Genomic DNA, 17,768 nt, shown 5'->3' on the forward strand with positions numbered 1-17,768 from the left:
TTCCCGAGTTTAAATTCGCCGCGGGGTATGCGCGCGTATGTACGTCCCGTTCACGGCGAATGAGCGGACGCGTTGTCGGGGGCTCGTCTCAGCTGCTGCGACGTGTGACGTAACGCCGCTTAAAAGGCGACTCGCGTGTAACGCGCGAATCAGTCGCACGACGCACGCCGCACCGTGCATTGCCGAGGAGAAGAGAGGAGGATTTTCTCGGCCAGGAGGAGGAGGAGGCTGTAGCGCGTTGGTTCATCCACTCCCTCCCTTCCCCTTTCGCTCTTCCTCTTCGTCTGTGTCTCCGCTCATCCTCCCGATTTCCTCTTTTTCACGTCCGTCCCGCGATTCCGTATATCTGGCATTTTCATTCAGGTCAGGGCATTGCGACTAGATCGAGCGCGACATACCGTCACCGATTCTCATTAAGCTCTCGAGGGATCTACGCGCGATCGAGTTGGCGTTCGATCAGGAGCGGAGCGATATATTTCTGTGCATCCGAAGGAGATCCTCTGACGTAGCGGTGTGACTCTTTTACCGAGAGATTGGAAAGACACGCGAAGGTCGGCTTGCGTGTAAGTACAGACGAGACGCTTGTCGAGATGAGGGATAATTTCAATTGCGATATTAGCTATAAATTTTGATCCGTTATATTTTTAGAAATTGTTTCAACTTATATATAAACGCATCACAAAGATGTAATTATATAAAACGTCGACAATTGTTATTTATTATCTCCCTTTGAAAATCTTCGTATAACTTAAGTTTAAATGTAAAAAAAAAAAAAAAAAAAACATATTTACATTATAGATAAGATTCCACGTTTTATTTATTTATTTATTTTTTTTTTGTAAATATTTCTATTTTTAATTTTAAATTGAATATTCCGCGTAATATTGCGAAAGAAATAATATTATTAAATGACGGCGATATATAAGTCATCCGATAATGTCTGGTCATTATTCCAAGTCTTTATTTACCTCTTCAATTTATATACACTATTCGACAATGATTTGTTTCGTTTTTCCAATTAGGTGAACGTAGGAGTGGGGATTTTATCTATTCTATATATAAAGTATTTACCATATAAAATATTTCGACAGTGGGAGGGGATTGACGGCCGTGTAACGTTATTGTTTTGATACACTGTCATATTGCCATTCGTACGGCGAAGCTCGAACAGGAAGGTAGCAACACAAGTCGCTCCGTGTGTCGTCGCATCTTTCGAAAGACGTAATTATTTCAAGCAATTATTACAATTCGCGATTAACTTTTTATAAACGTATACCCTGTAAGGGGACGTACCCGTTTGAAACTTCGAAAAATGCAAAAACACATTTTTTTAGATTTTTTTTGCAGCCCGACTTGATAAAAATTTTGATATTTTTTACAATATTAATACAATATTATTAACTACTTAAATAAAAATGCTTAGTTTTTTTTTCCCCTCTCTTTTCCCCTTCAAGTTATGCGGATATTTGCAGATTTATGCTTTTATACACGGTGTGAAAACTCGGGCTACGTTTGACGGATTCTATCGACTTCAAATTTTACATGCGAGTTTCTAATAAGATTCCCCATCTGCCAACGAAGCCTTTTTTAATTCGAGTCCCATTTTTTGTTATTAAAAAAAAATGCAGTTAAAAAAAGATCGAAACTTTTTTTCAATACGTCGCCATTTTTTCATTTTTTGAAATTTTGAAAAACCGCTTGGATAGCAGATAGCTATTACAATGTTTAGAAAAAAACTTGGATTTTTGATTTCAGGTATGATATACGAACGTTTTCACACACACCGTGTAACCGCTTCAAATTTGGAGGAGCGATATTCCCGTAACTTAAAAAAAAAAAAAAAAAAAAAAAAAAAAACTGAAAATTTTTATTTAAGTAATTAATAATATTGTGTTAATATCGTAAAAAAAAAATTGAAAATTTTTATCAAGTCGTTGCGCTGCAAAAAAATCTAGAAAATGTGCTCATTTTTCGAGGTTTCAAACGGGTTTGTCCCTTTAATAACACAGTCGTGGCGAATATGAAGATAATGCAATTTTTCTGACCGAGTAAATCGTAGTTTCGTGCGATCGTAATGTTTTCAGTATGAGTATCCCGACACCTACCGTTCGTCTCGTTAGGGGAACGGAACGAATGATTGTCGGGCAGTGTATTGCACGGTGAAGAGGCGGGTGGCACGTATCGCTCTCGTGATTACTCCGTAGCTAAATGTAGCCGGGTGCCATTTAAGGACGGAAATAGGCACGAGTGATATCAATTTGGTGACCAGTATTGACAAACTTAACGAGCACGTCGCTGATACGGACACACGATTTCAACAGTGCATGGTATAACGGCATAGGAAATAAAAAAAAAACACGTTTTATAATATCGTACGCTCGGAATCTCCCTTATCATGATCTCGCGCAATCTCACTTACTTTAGCTTCGTTTATGAAAGATTTTATCATAAGTGTCTATTACAGAGTATCTACTCAGATGGAAGAATTAAATGCAACATCGGTGTGATCGAGCATTTCTAAGATTTTGAAAAAATTAATTATAATTGATATTAAAAATAATTTAAAAAGTAAACGAATTTAAATTGAATGAATCAAGTAGATTTATTGAATTTAATTTTCAAAGCACTTTTTATCCAATTCTTGGAGAAAAATGACAAATCATTGCGCAATTATTTTCTTAAACGATCGAGATGATATCGATCGATTCTTAACGCGTTTGTACTGGCGAATCGATGGCTTTAAACTTTATTCCCAAACGATGCTATGCGGGAACTATGTTCATCCACGTGCGAATGTCTGACGTAGAATGCGTCAAATTTAATTAATTACGACATATGATATATATTAATTCGTGAAATTCAAATATTTTTCAATCGAAATATTTTTCACTCCGAATTTTTATTGCGTTATATAATCCGGCGTTAAAATGACATTAAACTCTATTCTATTTGTGTTCATTAACGAAATTGCATTTACGTGATTATCGCATTGTCCTTCTTTTATGAATTTATTGAATTATCTGCGAATGATCTATTGCGATATCTTCGCAGAATCGTTTATCACTGCGGTGTGAGATATTTATCATTTCGATCGACGTGACGCCGATACATATCTAATTTTAATCTTGCTCACGAATCACACATATACAACTCGCTCCTCGTAATTCAAGCACGTTGAACGTAATTAGCTAATGAGGCTATGGCGATCAATTTATCGGCAGGATATCATATATTCGTAACAGACGACATTACGTTTTCTTGAAATAGCCACCGTTATCTGGATTAAAAAACCATTTTTTATTTGCACTATGATCTCTTAAAAGTGATATTATGTAATTGTACAAACTTGTTTCTACGAGCATGCGTGTGTTTATCTATCGAAAACTTAATATTATATTATATAAAACTTAACAATTGAAATTAAATATTTGAGGGAACATTTTATTTTGATGCTAGTTTTATTTTATACGTTTTATTATGTTTAATAGCAAAAAAAAAAAAAAAAGGTAAACTGTCCTGTTTTAAATTTTTTTCATTGCGCGCCGAAAGGGTAATATTTTGGTTTTTCGACGAAAAAAAAAAATCGCAGACTCTCGATAGGTTCTTTATCGCGTAAAGATTCTAACGTAAGTATTAGCATGCACGCAGCTCTCTCGATTGATGATGTTCGTTTGCTCTTGACTATTTTATAAGAGCATTAAAATGTAAATAGCGTATAATTGAAATTATGATCGTCAGTGAAAGTGTTAAATTTTCTCACGGGATCATTATAAATGTAACGTTGACGTTATTATTCGCTCCTAACATCTATTTTCACACTTTGTGTTACAGGGGAGATGCGGCCTCGCTGTTGGAGCTGAGACCGCCGCGCCGGCTGCGAAAGTTTGTGGACCCGCATCCGAAATCGATCATGAAAAAGTAAGGATCATTCGCATAAGGATCATCATCCGCGCGCCATCACCCTCGTATCCCTCGCTTAAAAAAATAAAAAAGCGAGACTGTCAAATCGAGCTGGGCCTAAAATAAAAAGAGTCGAGAGAAGCACAGAGACGCAAAACGGGAGGAACCGTGAGAACCGAAGAGAACAGAATAGATGAAGAGTGAAAGAGGAGGAGAGAGAAGGAAAAACGAGAGAATCATTTATCAATACTCGTTTATAAAATAAGAGTCATCTTTTCGATTTGATAAAAGGCGGAAAGAAAAAAAGTCGTAGACACGCCGTGAAAATCTCTTACACGCGTCATTGTTCGTTTTCGTGATCTTTTCACGTAGATTTTCTCGCGTAGAGCCTCGAGGGATAAAGTGATACGCGCGCGCGTGTTTTTCTCGCTCGTGCTTGTGTATAATGTAAAATCCAGGGGTTCGCGATACTCGATCGACAAGACAGTAAAAGAGATAAACAAATCGTACACGCGGACACGCGTACGATACAAGAGAGGGGTACACGGACAAACTGAAAGCAAAAAAATGGCCATGGTCTCGACATGTTCTGTTTTGAGGTATCGTCTTCTGCTGAACGCTGCGCTCCTCGCATGCCTCGTCGTTCTTCAAAGCTCTGCTATCGCGGGCACGAAGAAATCGGCCCCGTGTCCAAGGTAAGTGTCTCAGTGAACCAGCCAAACGAAATCCAGCCTTACTCGCCCCTGCCAAAAACTGCCATTCGGAAAATTATGTTCTCTCTCTTTTTTTTTTTTTTTTTTTACGGCGCCGTCGTTCGCGATAAATAACAAGGTTACGCTTATTTTTAGTTAGGTGACGCCGATATTTTCGCCATTAGCCTTTAAAAGCGGTGATAAACTGCTATTAAGGCGATTTTTCGTTGCGCGATATCAATGTTGGAAATTTTCAACATCGATCCTTCGTACAATGTAAGACTGGCTGGCTGGCTGGCTGGCTGGCTGGCTGGCGATTGAAAATATTTTTTCAGCGATTTATCTTTCATCGTTTGTCTCCGTAAATATATCGCGTCGATTTTCATTCGATCGCACAGATAAGAACTCATCCGTTCAACTTGAAGCTGATAAATATGCGAGAATTCAAACGAAAAACGTTTGAGAATCAAATTGCCAATTCGAGCATTTCAAAGTAAATTTGTCACTCCTCGTATTTCATATAAATTTTATCAAAGTTATGGGCCCGGGATCGAGTCTTACGCCACTGATTTGTACGTAAGCAATTACGTTAAATGCATGTAATTGCATAAAATTTTATATACCGGTTATCGTGTCTCACTAATCATTGTTTGCGGAAATAATCTACAAAATGACGTAGGGTTAATTATTCAGGACTAGAGATTACATTATTGCATCTTGTGCAGCATAGAGTTACAAGTTATTACGTAATACGCCAAGTGTAAATAATAAACATTTTGCCTGAATTTTTAATCATTCGCTTATCAGCAATATTTATGCATAAATGAATATATTTTTTTCATTAAAGCACAAAACACAATATTATGCGTACAAAAAATTTATTGGCTGCATAAGTATATTTTGTTTATTCTTTATTCGATACTTATTCCTGTAACTTTAATTTTTCTATTTGGCTTAATCGCTTGCTTGTATTTTATCGCAAAATTATTTTAATTATTGATAAAAATAGATGAAAGTTTTATAACGAAAATTGTTGTAGTTGTCATAAATTAAGCATGCGCAGAAATCAACACAAGATGTGCAATCTTGGCATAAAACACGATTGCGAACAGGAAGAAAATCGTATCACTTTCCATTTCTTAAAAAACTTTGGAAACTAAATTAAAAATAAATTATTTATATATATCTAACTTTCGAAACTGAATTAAAAATAAATTATTTATATACATAGTCAAATAAAATATAACTTTCTTAATGTTAATAAATCTTTGTTGTATGGAGCGTGGAGAAGCCTAAGATTCGATATTTAAAGCTTACGCTCATTTTAAATAACCGACATCGGTCATTCGTCAGAAAATCGTGTGTCCATGATATGATAAATATAAACCCCAACAGTTAACCGGAGCATCTTAGGTATCAGGCATGTCGAAAAGAAATGTCACGAGACTTCAAGTGATTCGTTGACGGCGAGTCACATCGTTCGCTGTACGATAAAAATAGTCGTCTCGGATATAACAATTATTTTCGTACATTTCCTTCAAGGATTGGGGAATAATTTGTACATAATAAAATCACTATCCTCATTTTTGCCGTATGCATATGTATCTTACACACAATTAAACTTTATATCAAATTTATATTATTTAAATTTTATGAAATTCACACATTTTTTATTTAATTTTACATTATTTTTTATTTAAATTGAAGTTTAGCTACAAATTTATCACAAAATAATATTATTTCTTTGTAAGTATAATAACGTTATACCATTTATACAAGTTGAAACGTTTTAGCTTACGTTATGTTATTTGAGACTTGGCCCAAATTGCAAGCGAGCAAATTACGAGCGATTCATACATCGGTTTGACGTAGACGCAAACCACGTGTCGCCGAAATATACGTCAGAAAAATACTCGGTTTCCTCCGAAAATAGATCGTGGATTGATTTGACATTTTCCTCGTGCATATATTCATCGTTACATTATTTTGAAAACAGCAAAAAAAAAAATATATATATATATAAAATTGTAAAAGTTTCATAAATTCATTTTCTATTTTTTTTTAAAGTTGCATTAAATTTGCGTATATATTACCGAAAAAAAAATTACCGTGTGATAAAAGAAACGAAAGAAACATCTTTTCCATTATATATTGTATTTAAATGCATAAAATACTTCTTCTCATGAAATGTAGGGTCTCGTCGCTCCTAAAGTGCAATATAATTATACGATATAATCGTGTCTCTAATGCAGTGAGAAGAAATCGGTATCATTTTAAATGGACGAGATTATACATATATATATATATATATACGTTTGACGCAAGCATTTAGGGAAATGACCTTAGCAATGAACTTTGTCCTGAGATCAGGCGCGTGACAAGTTGGGCTCTAAATTAGCGTGTTCCGCAAGTACAATGAACGTGACCTTTACACGTCTGCAAATGCATGTGTGCACATGCTGATGACGGCTCCTTCGTACGCGCCGACTTGCGGCGGAAACTTTTCACTCGCGCGATCGATGACGTGCTTCAGAATCTCTATTTGAGATTTTTTTTCTCTTTTTTTTTTTTTTTTTTTTTGCGCTCTAAACGAATTTCTGCGACGAGAGTATTTGTGAGTATAAGATTATAAATATTACTATTTCGCGAGCTTGTTTAGTTCTTATCTAGACGATCATTCGATATTAGAGATACGATGGCAGAATTTTATTAGCCAAGAATTACGAGACTTTCTTTTACAGATACGTCGTGATTTTCAAACGAAGCGTGCAATAAATCGTAGATAATATCGTATCATACTCTATATAACATGGCGTATTAATTGAAAGATTCATGAAATAAAATTTGTTATCGTAACTTTTATTTTATTTTAGACCAAGTTTTTGAATCAAAATGAGATATAGGCATCTCGCATAAAGATTTCCATAGAGATAGAATATTTTCTCATATATATTTATGACAACGGTACTCTTGGCGTTACGCCATTCAATTCTGACAAAATCTACGTAATGCTTTCTGCAATGAAAGGTGTCATTTGATAGAAAAATATATACGGTATTTGTCTCGAGATTAAATTATATAATACATATTGCTTAAAAAAAAAAAGATAATAACTCTCTTCCCCTAAAATGCGATATCGCGATTTATGAATAAAATAATAGCATTTCCGTGAAGATTTATCTGCAAAATTGTGGATATAAAATTTTCGGTAATACCTTCTATGAAAGCAAGATCTCTCTCATCTTACTTGTTAGTCATCAAGTCACATGATGCAAACATGTTTGTCGTGTATACATGTGTCGCGACATTGGCAAATTTGCGAGATCTGTGAGATAATATATTATATACCGGGTATATCCGGTAATAGGTATACATACTTGATGAGCGCGACAGCATAATTAACTGCTGAAATCTTTTGTTGTTGTTTTCCAAAACGACGTGTTCTGCTCAAATTTCCTCGGCTATATCAAACTTTCTGAAAATTTATAAATTTAGAATGGAAAGATAAATATACATGTAAAGAATAATAAGTGAATGTTAAAGCGTAGCGAACGAGTGGGAATAAATTGACTCTTTCCGGAAATCTTCCGAATGACGTCTTATTAAAGTAGCGCGATCAGGTTTCCTCGGATAAGAATGCAATGACGTTTAACTCTAAAACACACACTAAGTTTCAAGATTTAATTTTTGATAAATCGCGCGTAAATATACAGGGTGAGTTTTTTAACCTGAAACTTTGAAATATCTCGAAAAATAAGCACTGAACGAAAAAAATATTGATAATCAAAATTTAATCCTTCCGCGGGGGAAATACATTAGTGTTAAAATTCGGCCCCCGCCCCCCCCCACCTCCTGGGGAGGAGGGGATCTTAAATGGAAACTCCCATTTTTTATTTAGTATTCTTATAGCTGACATCGAGAGCTTTCCAAAACACTATAATGAAGTATTTTTTTATTAAGTACTCTTTGAGTTATTTTATATTTTAATCTGACATATTTTGATATAAAAAATTAAATATCTCGTAAAATATTTAATTTTTGATAATCTTACCGTAATACTTCTATGTACAGAATAATGAGACAAATCAATTAGTATAAAAAAAAAAATTGTTTTTAAGAAAATTATTTACAATGTATTTTTTTAAACAATTATTTGTTTTTTTTTTTTAGACACTAATTAATTTGTCTTATTATTCTGTACATAGAAGTATTACGGTAAAATTATCGAAAACTGAATATTTTACGAAATATTTTATTTTTTATATCAAAATATGTCAGATTCAAATATAAAATAACTCAAAAAGTACTTAATAAAAAAATACTTTATTCTAGTGTTTTGGAAAGCTCTCGATGTCAGCTACAAGAATACTAAATGAAAAATGGGGGTTTCCATTTAAGATTTTAAAGTTGCCCCCCCCTCCTCCCCAGGAGGTGGGGGGGGGCGGGGGCCGAATTTTAACACTAATGTATTTCCCCCGCGGAAGGATTAAATTTTGATTATCAACATTTTTTTCGTTCAGTGCTTATTTTTCGAGATATTTCAAAGTTTCAGGTTAAAAAACTCACCCTGTATATACATGTAAATAAATATTAATATATTTAATTCGCTAATAATGCTTATGTGCAATACTGTACATAGTATTAAATGCGAATCTTGTCACAAAAAATATATAGTTTTGAATAAATAAAGATGCCATGATGCAATATTTGGAATCGCGTTTAACTGATTAATTAAGTCAACAATTAATTAAAACTCTCTATCCTCAGTATCGCGTAGTCTGCTGATACGGCGTTTCGAGTGCACCTGTTTGTGAAAATTTTATATTTTATCAAAGATATGGTTATTTGCCACGATAATTTTCTGCATACATAATTGACGTTAAAGATAAAAAGATACTGATCTATGATATATCGATATCAACATATTTTTTGAAAAGAAATGATAAATATATCCACGTATTTAAAACTTTAAACTAGATTATCATGCATATTATATAAGCGGAATCTCTTTCAAATATTAATAATTAATAATAAATATATATATATAAGATACATACATTCGTATATCGTATTTTTTTAATATAAAATCGTTTGCGTTCGATTAAATGTTAATAGATGTGAATAATAAATAAATGATAAAAATGTTAAATATTAAATAGCCATCGAAACGATATACATACTCTCAAATGAACGTAAATAACAAAATGGCGTTGTCATTTCCGTATATTTGAAATGTATTATCATAAATCAAATAATCTGCAACAGCGAAATAGATTTAGCACAGAAAGAAGAAAAATATAATTATCAATATTCACGGTTGTTTTATTTAAACAATAATTGATAGTTACAAATACAGCTTTTTAATTATTAATGATATTACACAGATATATGTCTTTTTTTTATTTGAACTACTCTTGATTATGATACATCTTTAATTAAAGAACAATTCCGAACGTGCAGTTATTCCACGCAGATAATTATATTTAAAGGATCGTATCAACTCATAATTGCGAATTAATATAATGAGAAATTTGAAACAGGTTTCCGCAAAGGTTTGATTTACATATTTTTGGGATTCGAGGGGATTGGCGTAATCTCGTTTACAAGGAGCCGCTGAAAGGTCGGTTTGGTTTTCAGGGAGCGGAAGAATCATTATCATTCCTTCGTTCGCGACGCGAATAAAGAGGGAGACGGCTAGAGCGCGCGTATTAGCGATGATAATGAGGCGCGGCCAACATTTCGCGAGGCTAATCGCGGCCGTCTCGCGCATTCTATCAAGCGAACGCGGAATTTTTTATCGGTAGAACAATGCTCATATTCCATTGCCGAGGGACACGATCGCTCGGAACACGACCGATCGCGCGCGCTCATGCGCATCGAGATACACAGAATTTTTCGTATCAAGCTCGGCCAGAGGGAATCAGAAGTTCGCACGATTTCTCACGATGAGACCAGTCGTGTGCGACCGATTTACGTCGCGAACTCGCGACGTCACGTTTGGTCTCGCAAGATTGCGGGATTGGCGGCGGATAATCTTTATGAAATCGGAACAGAGAAAGAAATTTTGTATGTCGAAATGCTTGAAAGAGTCGTGAAATTTCTATCCCTATACGCTTTTATGATTTCGATTATTGGAATATACAGGAAGACTGTTTTTACAAGACTTAATTATACTGTTATGTTATACATATACGTAATTATATTGTTGCCAGCTTGTCCGTTGAACGATCCGTCGTTTGAATACCGTACTTTTTATGAGCTCTGATCTAATGCCTCCTCGGTCTGACACGACATGCATCCGGAAATAAATCAGGATACTCTTACAGGCACTTTGCAATTCATAGGAAAAAAATAAAATAATGTAATTACGGGATTGGAATTTTGCTACTATTAAGCACAAGTGTGTGATTCTTTAACTTTTTTTTTTTTTTTTTTTTTTATTATCATCAAAGTATCATTTGTGATAATAGCTCTATCTCACAAATTAAAGGCTATAACATCTTTCGTAAATCTCACAAAAATGTATGCATTCATGAAGATGGCGCATAATTAAAAATCTAAAATATCTCTGACTTAGAGATCTCAAGACAATGATTTACATGTTTACTAATGGCGAAAAGTGCACATAATTGAAAAGTCTTCTTTGCAAGATTATATCGCGATTTCGTGACATTAATCTAATATATATTTCCTTCCTCAACAGAATTGACTTTGCACCGCAGTAATAAAAGGACTATCTAGTTAATATTGGTCTTAAAAAAAATAATAAATACCATGAATTTTTTGGAGGGAGGGGAGAATGGGATTTCTCAATCATCAATTCTCAATCCTCATCGTCACTCGTATTATAAATTGTTATAAATTATCATAGATTTGCATAAATTACATAAACGATCGCGCGTTCAATACTTTATTAAGTTTCTCATCTCCTTTTTCACGCAAGATATTCTTTTTACCTTGGTGCAAAGATTCAATTTAATGCCCGATCCGCGACTGATTCGGTCAACGAGAATGGCCATCGTTGCGCGAACGGTCTCGTGCGATCGCGTCAAGGATCTCGTCAAGTAGCCATATAACATGCCTTTCCAGCGAAATATACTGCCACGGTGAGCTGTTGCACACGATACAGATGTCCAGCGTGTACAAGGACTCCAAGCACTTTGTCGACATGAAAATGAAACGATCGGCGAATGAGACGCTGGTGTCGTTTCGGGCCTTTATGAAGAGCGTAAACAACGCGCCGAACAAACAACAGGTGGAGAACTTCATCAATGATACGTTCGAGCCGCCTGGCTACGAGTTCGAGGAGTGGGATCCAGCCGATTGGATTGAGAACCCCAAGTTCCTTCAGAAAATCGAGGATGACGAGCTGCGAAAATTCGGCTCCGATCTCAATCATATCTGGAAACAGCTGGGCAGGAAGATGCGGGACGACGTAAGGATCAACGAGGAGCTCTATTCGATCATCTACGTGCCGAATCCCGTGATCGTACCTGGTGGCCGATTCCGCGAGTTCTACTACTGGGACTCGTACTGGATCATCAAAGGCCTGCTGCTGTCCGAGATGCACAACACCGTCAAAGGCATGCTGAACAATTTCGTGTCGATAGTGGACAAGATAGGCTTTATACCGAACGGCGGTAGAATCTACTATAACATGCGTTCACATCCGCCGCTGTTGATACCTATGGTCGATGAGTATCTAAAAGCCACCCAGGACAGCGGTTGGTTGAAAAAGCATCTCTGGTTGTTGGAGAAAGAATTCGATTTCTGGATAACAAACAGAACGGTGGATATCGAAATAGATGGGACTAATTACACACTTGCTAGATACTACGAGGAATCGTCGGGTCCTCGACCAGAATCCTATAAGTAAGTATCGCGACTTGCAGATTCGATAATGACGAGAATGATGATGCAGATATTGCGTGAAGCTAATCAGAGTCGAAGCAAAATTTAGGGTATTATTTTGAAAAATTCAGATTTAACGTATAAATTCTCTCTCTCTCTCTCTCTCTGTCTTTATTCATGCCGGATTCTTATAAATATTAATTCTCATACATTGCGTAAAATAATTGCGTATGAAGACACTTATAAGATACTTGAAGAGAAGTTCTGTAAACAAGAAATGGCTAAATATTCTAAATTCCGATCAACTTCGACTCAGTTTCAATTTTTCGATCTTTTAATCTCGCGACTCGATGATTAGGGAGGACTATCTGACGGGTGAAAGTTTTCGGACCGCCGAAGAGAAGGACAATTATTATTCGGAATTGAAAACGGCAGCCGAGTCAGGATGGGATTTTTCCAGTCGATGGTTTGTACACGAGGGTACCAACAAGGGTAATTATCATTCCTTGATTGCTTTCCGCGCGATGACAATAGAAGTGTTTCTGGATGAGCGACGTTGGGCACAATATTACATACGTATTTATACGTGTTTGTACGCGAGTACAATAAAAATAATTTTGATAGGTGAATAAAGCATATTGTCGCACAAGTAACAAAGAGACGTACCGCGCTAATTGTAAAAGTCATCCTTGATTTAAAAGAAGAAAAACAAAATATAAGAAACTGTGTATAAATTGTCTTACGTGAACTGTTGTCCAACTGAACTGAATTTTTTATATGTAGCTGCTTTAAAATGACTCGTCTGATGTAGGATCACGCTGAAAGAAGCTAAAATTCTGTTTTGTTTGTTTGTTATAATTTCTTTATATCTTGAATCGAAGTTATAATGATATATTACAGAGATATACGCACGCACACTTACGCACGGTATAGCCATTATTGTGCTATGTATTCCACTATTATTCCACATTAAACAGCGTATCTTCAATGAGATCTGCGCGCGCCGTCAAGGCTCTCCGTCTCGTTTCCTAAGTGAAAGCCTTGCTCGAGGCATCGATACTTTAAAATCTATTTTTGCAAAATCAGGTGTTGCAATTCAGAATTCATGCCGTTTTGTAATATTCAGATTGCCTTACCTTGCTCAATTTCATCTCGATTAAAAATGCAATTTGGCATATTAAAAAATGTAATCTTTTATTTATGAATCTCTTACACGTATATAAAAGGGGAAGGGGAAAGGAATAATTATTTTTAAAGACTGACGAAACGCAAATTTCAGGCAATCTAACAAATCTCAAGACTAGATCGATAATTCCGGTCGATTTGAACACTATAATATATCAAAATGCCGTGCTACTGGCGCAGTATAATCGTCAGCTGGGCAATAAGATAAAGGCCGCGTATTACGACAACATAGCGGAGAAGTGGAAGAAGGCGATTGGGATGGTGTTGTGGCACGAAGAGGTAGGCGCCTGGTTGGACTACGATATCCTGAACGACATCAAGCGGGATTACTTTTATCCAACCAATATCCTGCCGCTCTGGACGAATTGCTATGACACTTCAAGGAAGGTGGAAATCGTGTCGAAAGTGCTCAAGTATCTTGAAAAGAATCAGATCATGTTTAATCAGGGCGGCATCCCGACCACGCTGGAACACTCTGGCGAACAATGGGACTATCCCAATGCCTGGCCGCCTCTTCAGTATTTCTTTATCATGTCGTTGAATAACACGGGCGACCCATGGGCGCAGAGGCTAGCCTACGAGATCAGCCAAAGATGGGTCCGTAGTAACTATAAGGCTTTCAACGAAACGCACAGTATGTACGAAAAGGTAATTTCCTAGATGAAAAGAAAATAAGACTAAAGAATATAATATCTCGTAATTCGTTTTATAATAAGTCATTGTCACGTCAAAAAAAAAATCATTTTGAGAAATTATGTTTTGTTTTGTTTCGTATAAGTTTGTGTAATGTTAAAAAAATGAGGAAATTTTTAAAACGGGTAAAACTTGAATTCTCTGTTTGCAGTACGATGCGACCGTTTCGGGCGGACACGGTGGTGGAGGTGAGTACGAAGTACAGCTTGGTTTCGGCTGGTCGAATGGTGTCGTTATGATTTTGCTGGATAAGTATGGTGACAGGTTGACCGCGGAGGATTACTTCATGCCCGGCGAAGTGGTCGAGAACGCGGCACCACCGCAAACCATTTCAACGGCTGGTCAAATGCTGACTGGGCTTCTAGCTCTCATCATATCGTTAGCAGCAGGATTTATAGGGTGAGGTGAGTGTCGAATCGATAAAAGAAAAATATTTCAAACGAATAGTAAAGAGAGAGAAAGGCTTGTAATAGCTTTTCAATATCCAAGTTTTTTTCAATCAATTAATTAATAATATGTATTAACAGAATGTCTTCTTCTGCTTTTTGTTTCAGATATGCACGTGATCTAAATCAGCTAGGATAAAGTTTGATAAAATAGAGAGAGATCAGTATAGGTGGTAGTAGATACTTGCAGTCGCGAAGAAAAAACGAGAAGTTGATCTAAATAATATTTTTGCTCTTCTTCTTCGATTTATTCGTTTATAAGACTCAATAACCAGTCGATCGATGAAGAAAGATCGCGTAACGGGTAAAGGGACCAAATAGAAGCAAGTGCGGGCACTGTCCTTCTTACGAATATTATTGTAAGAAATTCCGAGTATGCGCGAGGAGGATTTCGTGTAATTTTTACTTTCTTGCCACACACATGTGCTTCCAAAGATTATTCTATAAACTACAGAATATATAATATATATATATATATTTTTTTTTTAACGATATTCGTATTTAAGTATTACTTCAGAAGGGACACGAGTCTTTATTGTTTGCTTACTCGCGATATACTATCGATATATCGTACTTATAAATTGTTTAAATTTGATATACATATATATGTACACACACACACACACACACACACACACACACACACACACACACACACACAATCTACCATTCCATATATTTTTGTGATTTATAATCTTTATAAAAAAACACGCTTATTCAGAGTACGTATCGATTATTTTCTGAGATTGTTATTTCTGGAACTATATCGCCAGTATGTCTAAACAACTTGCAAACATATGTCTTTTTAGTTACGGAATTATGTCGAAATTATATTATTTATAATAATATCGTGACCCTTCTCTCTCTCGCTGACGGATAATGTAGGCAAGATTTATTATCGCTAGACAATTGTCTATTGTCTATTACTTAATCGTTCCATCAGATGCGCTGTTACGAGGGATATTCTGTGATTATTTAACAAACTACTTCGCTGGTCGAACTAAGTTCTAGCATTCTTTTTTGCAGGATCTTATCCTTTGTTTTTGTATCTGAAATTTTGAAAATACTGCGTAGGCTATTTCTTGAATTTAGAGTCTGTACCAACGTATATTATTTTATTCTGAGATTAGCCATTAACTACTATATTAGTTATTAGATAAATTATTATATCGCACATATAATATGTATGTAACAAGCAAAAATCGACGTCTCCGAAATATTCCGGAGACAGTCGGAGAAAGGTTCCTCGAAAGGCAAGAGGAAAGATATAAGAAGGCACAATACGAAAAAGTTTAAGGTAAGAGTTTCGGCAGGACTAGAAATTACAAATAAACAATATAACGAAAAAAGATTCCGCTCTCTCTTTCTCTCTTCTCGGAAGAAGAGTGGATTCATCTAGTCAGTTTGCGTACGGCGCTTAGCCATCTTATTTTTATGAATCGCAATGGCGAGATATTGTGCGTGAAGAGATTGAGCGTCGCCAAAATTACTCCTCTAATCTTCGTCGTCGCTCTCACACAAAGGGTGCCTTAAATATAACTTGAATGGGCGGATAAGACGAGCATTAAGTTGAGGAAAACACGAGATAGCAACGGATAATGGACACGCACAGCCGTCATGGACAACGATTGACAGTTTATAACGATAACAGATAGTTTACTTTCAATTCGCGAATTGTTGCCTCTATATTTTATAATCCTCCCTTGTGTCCATTTGCAATAATCATTCTCTTTGTAGTAAAAATTATCGCGCAGTATATTAGAACTATGATCTCGCGAATTACTACACTGTCTACACTCATCGAATCTATTGAATAGATTCTAATAAAAAATAAAGAGTATAAAAACCAGAAAGATGTATTTTTGAAGAAAGAAGAATAAGAAGAGAATTTATTATTATATATTTTTATTATGATATATTTATTTAGAGAATAGTTTTTACACGAGTGAATATACACGGGACATAATAATACATATTTATTTAAATATCGGTACAATCTTACAATTTACTTATTTGTAAAGTTAAGCACAACATTAATGAACTCGCCGACTATTTTATATTTCTATCTCAGAGAACGCGTATATCGCGTGCTTGTTTTTTAGTTATGTTAGCCAAGATGACATCTAATAACGCATGCGTAGGTGTATACAAATATCGCGTCTGTCTCTTGCCGTGTAAGATATTGCATGACTTTTTTTCTAAACCGATTATTTGATACAATTAAAAAACTATTATTTTTATTAAACAATTACGCTAGATATTTTCTTTTCGTAATCTATTTATACGAATGAAAGTGTGTTACACGCATGTTCCTTGCATCCACAAGCCTACACATCTCCTTGTACGATAACTTGATAAAATAAATAAATCGAGTGTGTGTGTGTGTGTGTGTGTGTGCGCGCGCGCGCGCGCGCGTGTGTGTGTGTGTGTATGTCTCCACGTAACCATCCTATAATATATCAGCATTGCATGTAGCCATTTATTATTTGTTACGCGTAGCCATAATACTTTAGAATATTTAAAGAAAGGATATTTCAGAGATACTATGTTGGATAAAGAACATTCCTTCGTTTTGTTTTGAGTTTGGTAAGTCCGTGTTTAATGCACAATAAAATTGGACTCGCCGAGAATCAATTTGTGAAAAAGATAATTACACTTATCAGATGAATTTCTTAAATCAATATTCTCTCCAATCAATATGCAATAAGCGATCAGAAACTAAGCGTAATTTTTAAATCCTTCAAACGTGATTTATAGATGATATAAATAACTGATACTCGTTAAAATATTGTACTTCTCAAGGATGAGGCGTGACAATGAGCAATTAAAAAGACATTCGTGCTAAAAGTCGGGCGTCAGATACATTTTGAAACATTTGCATAGAAATGTATTGTTGATTTTCCAAGAATATGTCTTTCACAATAGATGGCATTTAAGCCTTTGTATTGCGATAATTATCATTCCATCGCCCTGCTGCGCAAGTGGAACTTTTTGCGCACAG

The 17,768-nt window shown here is 35.6% G+C and overlaps 1 protein-coding gene across 10 annotated transcripts in view; it reads left to right on the plus strand.

The window, feature by feature from the left end:
* The window catches only part of LOC138938926 (trehalase), a 46,495-nt gene that overhangs the window by 22,925 nt on the left and 5,802 nt on the right, over positions 1-17,768 (plus strand). For 3 of the 10 annotated variants that reach the window (XM_070306331.1, XM_070306341.1, XM_070306342.1), the window contains 5 exons: positions 3,832-3,918; positions 11,682-12,464; positions 12,802-12,935; positions 13,723-14,276; positions 14,473-14,720. In XM_070306331.1, coding sequence (XP_070162432.1) covers positions 3,832-3,918; positions 11,682-12,464; positions 12,802-12,935; positions 13,723-14,276; positions 14,473-14,720 — 1,806 coding nt within the window. Of the gene's footprint in view, positions 1-117; positions 564-1,022; positions 1,222-3,831; positions 4,596-11,681; positions 12,465-12,801; positions 12,936-13,722; positions 14,277-14,472; positions 14,726-14,875; positions 17,155-17,768 lie in introns of those variants that run through there. The other 7 variants (XM_070306333.1, XM_070306339.1, XM_070306340.1 and 4 more) reach the window with 7 other exon arrangements.

This window comes from Polyergus mexicanus, unplaced genomic scaffold (genome assembly GCF_030449975.1).
Source record: "Polyergus mexicanus isolate NDT 795.1 unplaced genomic scaffold, iyPolMexi1.0 SCAF_13, whole genome shotgun sequence".
Classification (NCBI taxonomy): domain Eukaryota; kingdom Metazoa; phylum Arthropoda; class Insecta; order Hymenoptera; family Formicidae; genus Polyergus; species Polyergus mexicanus.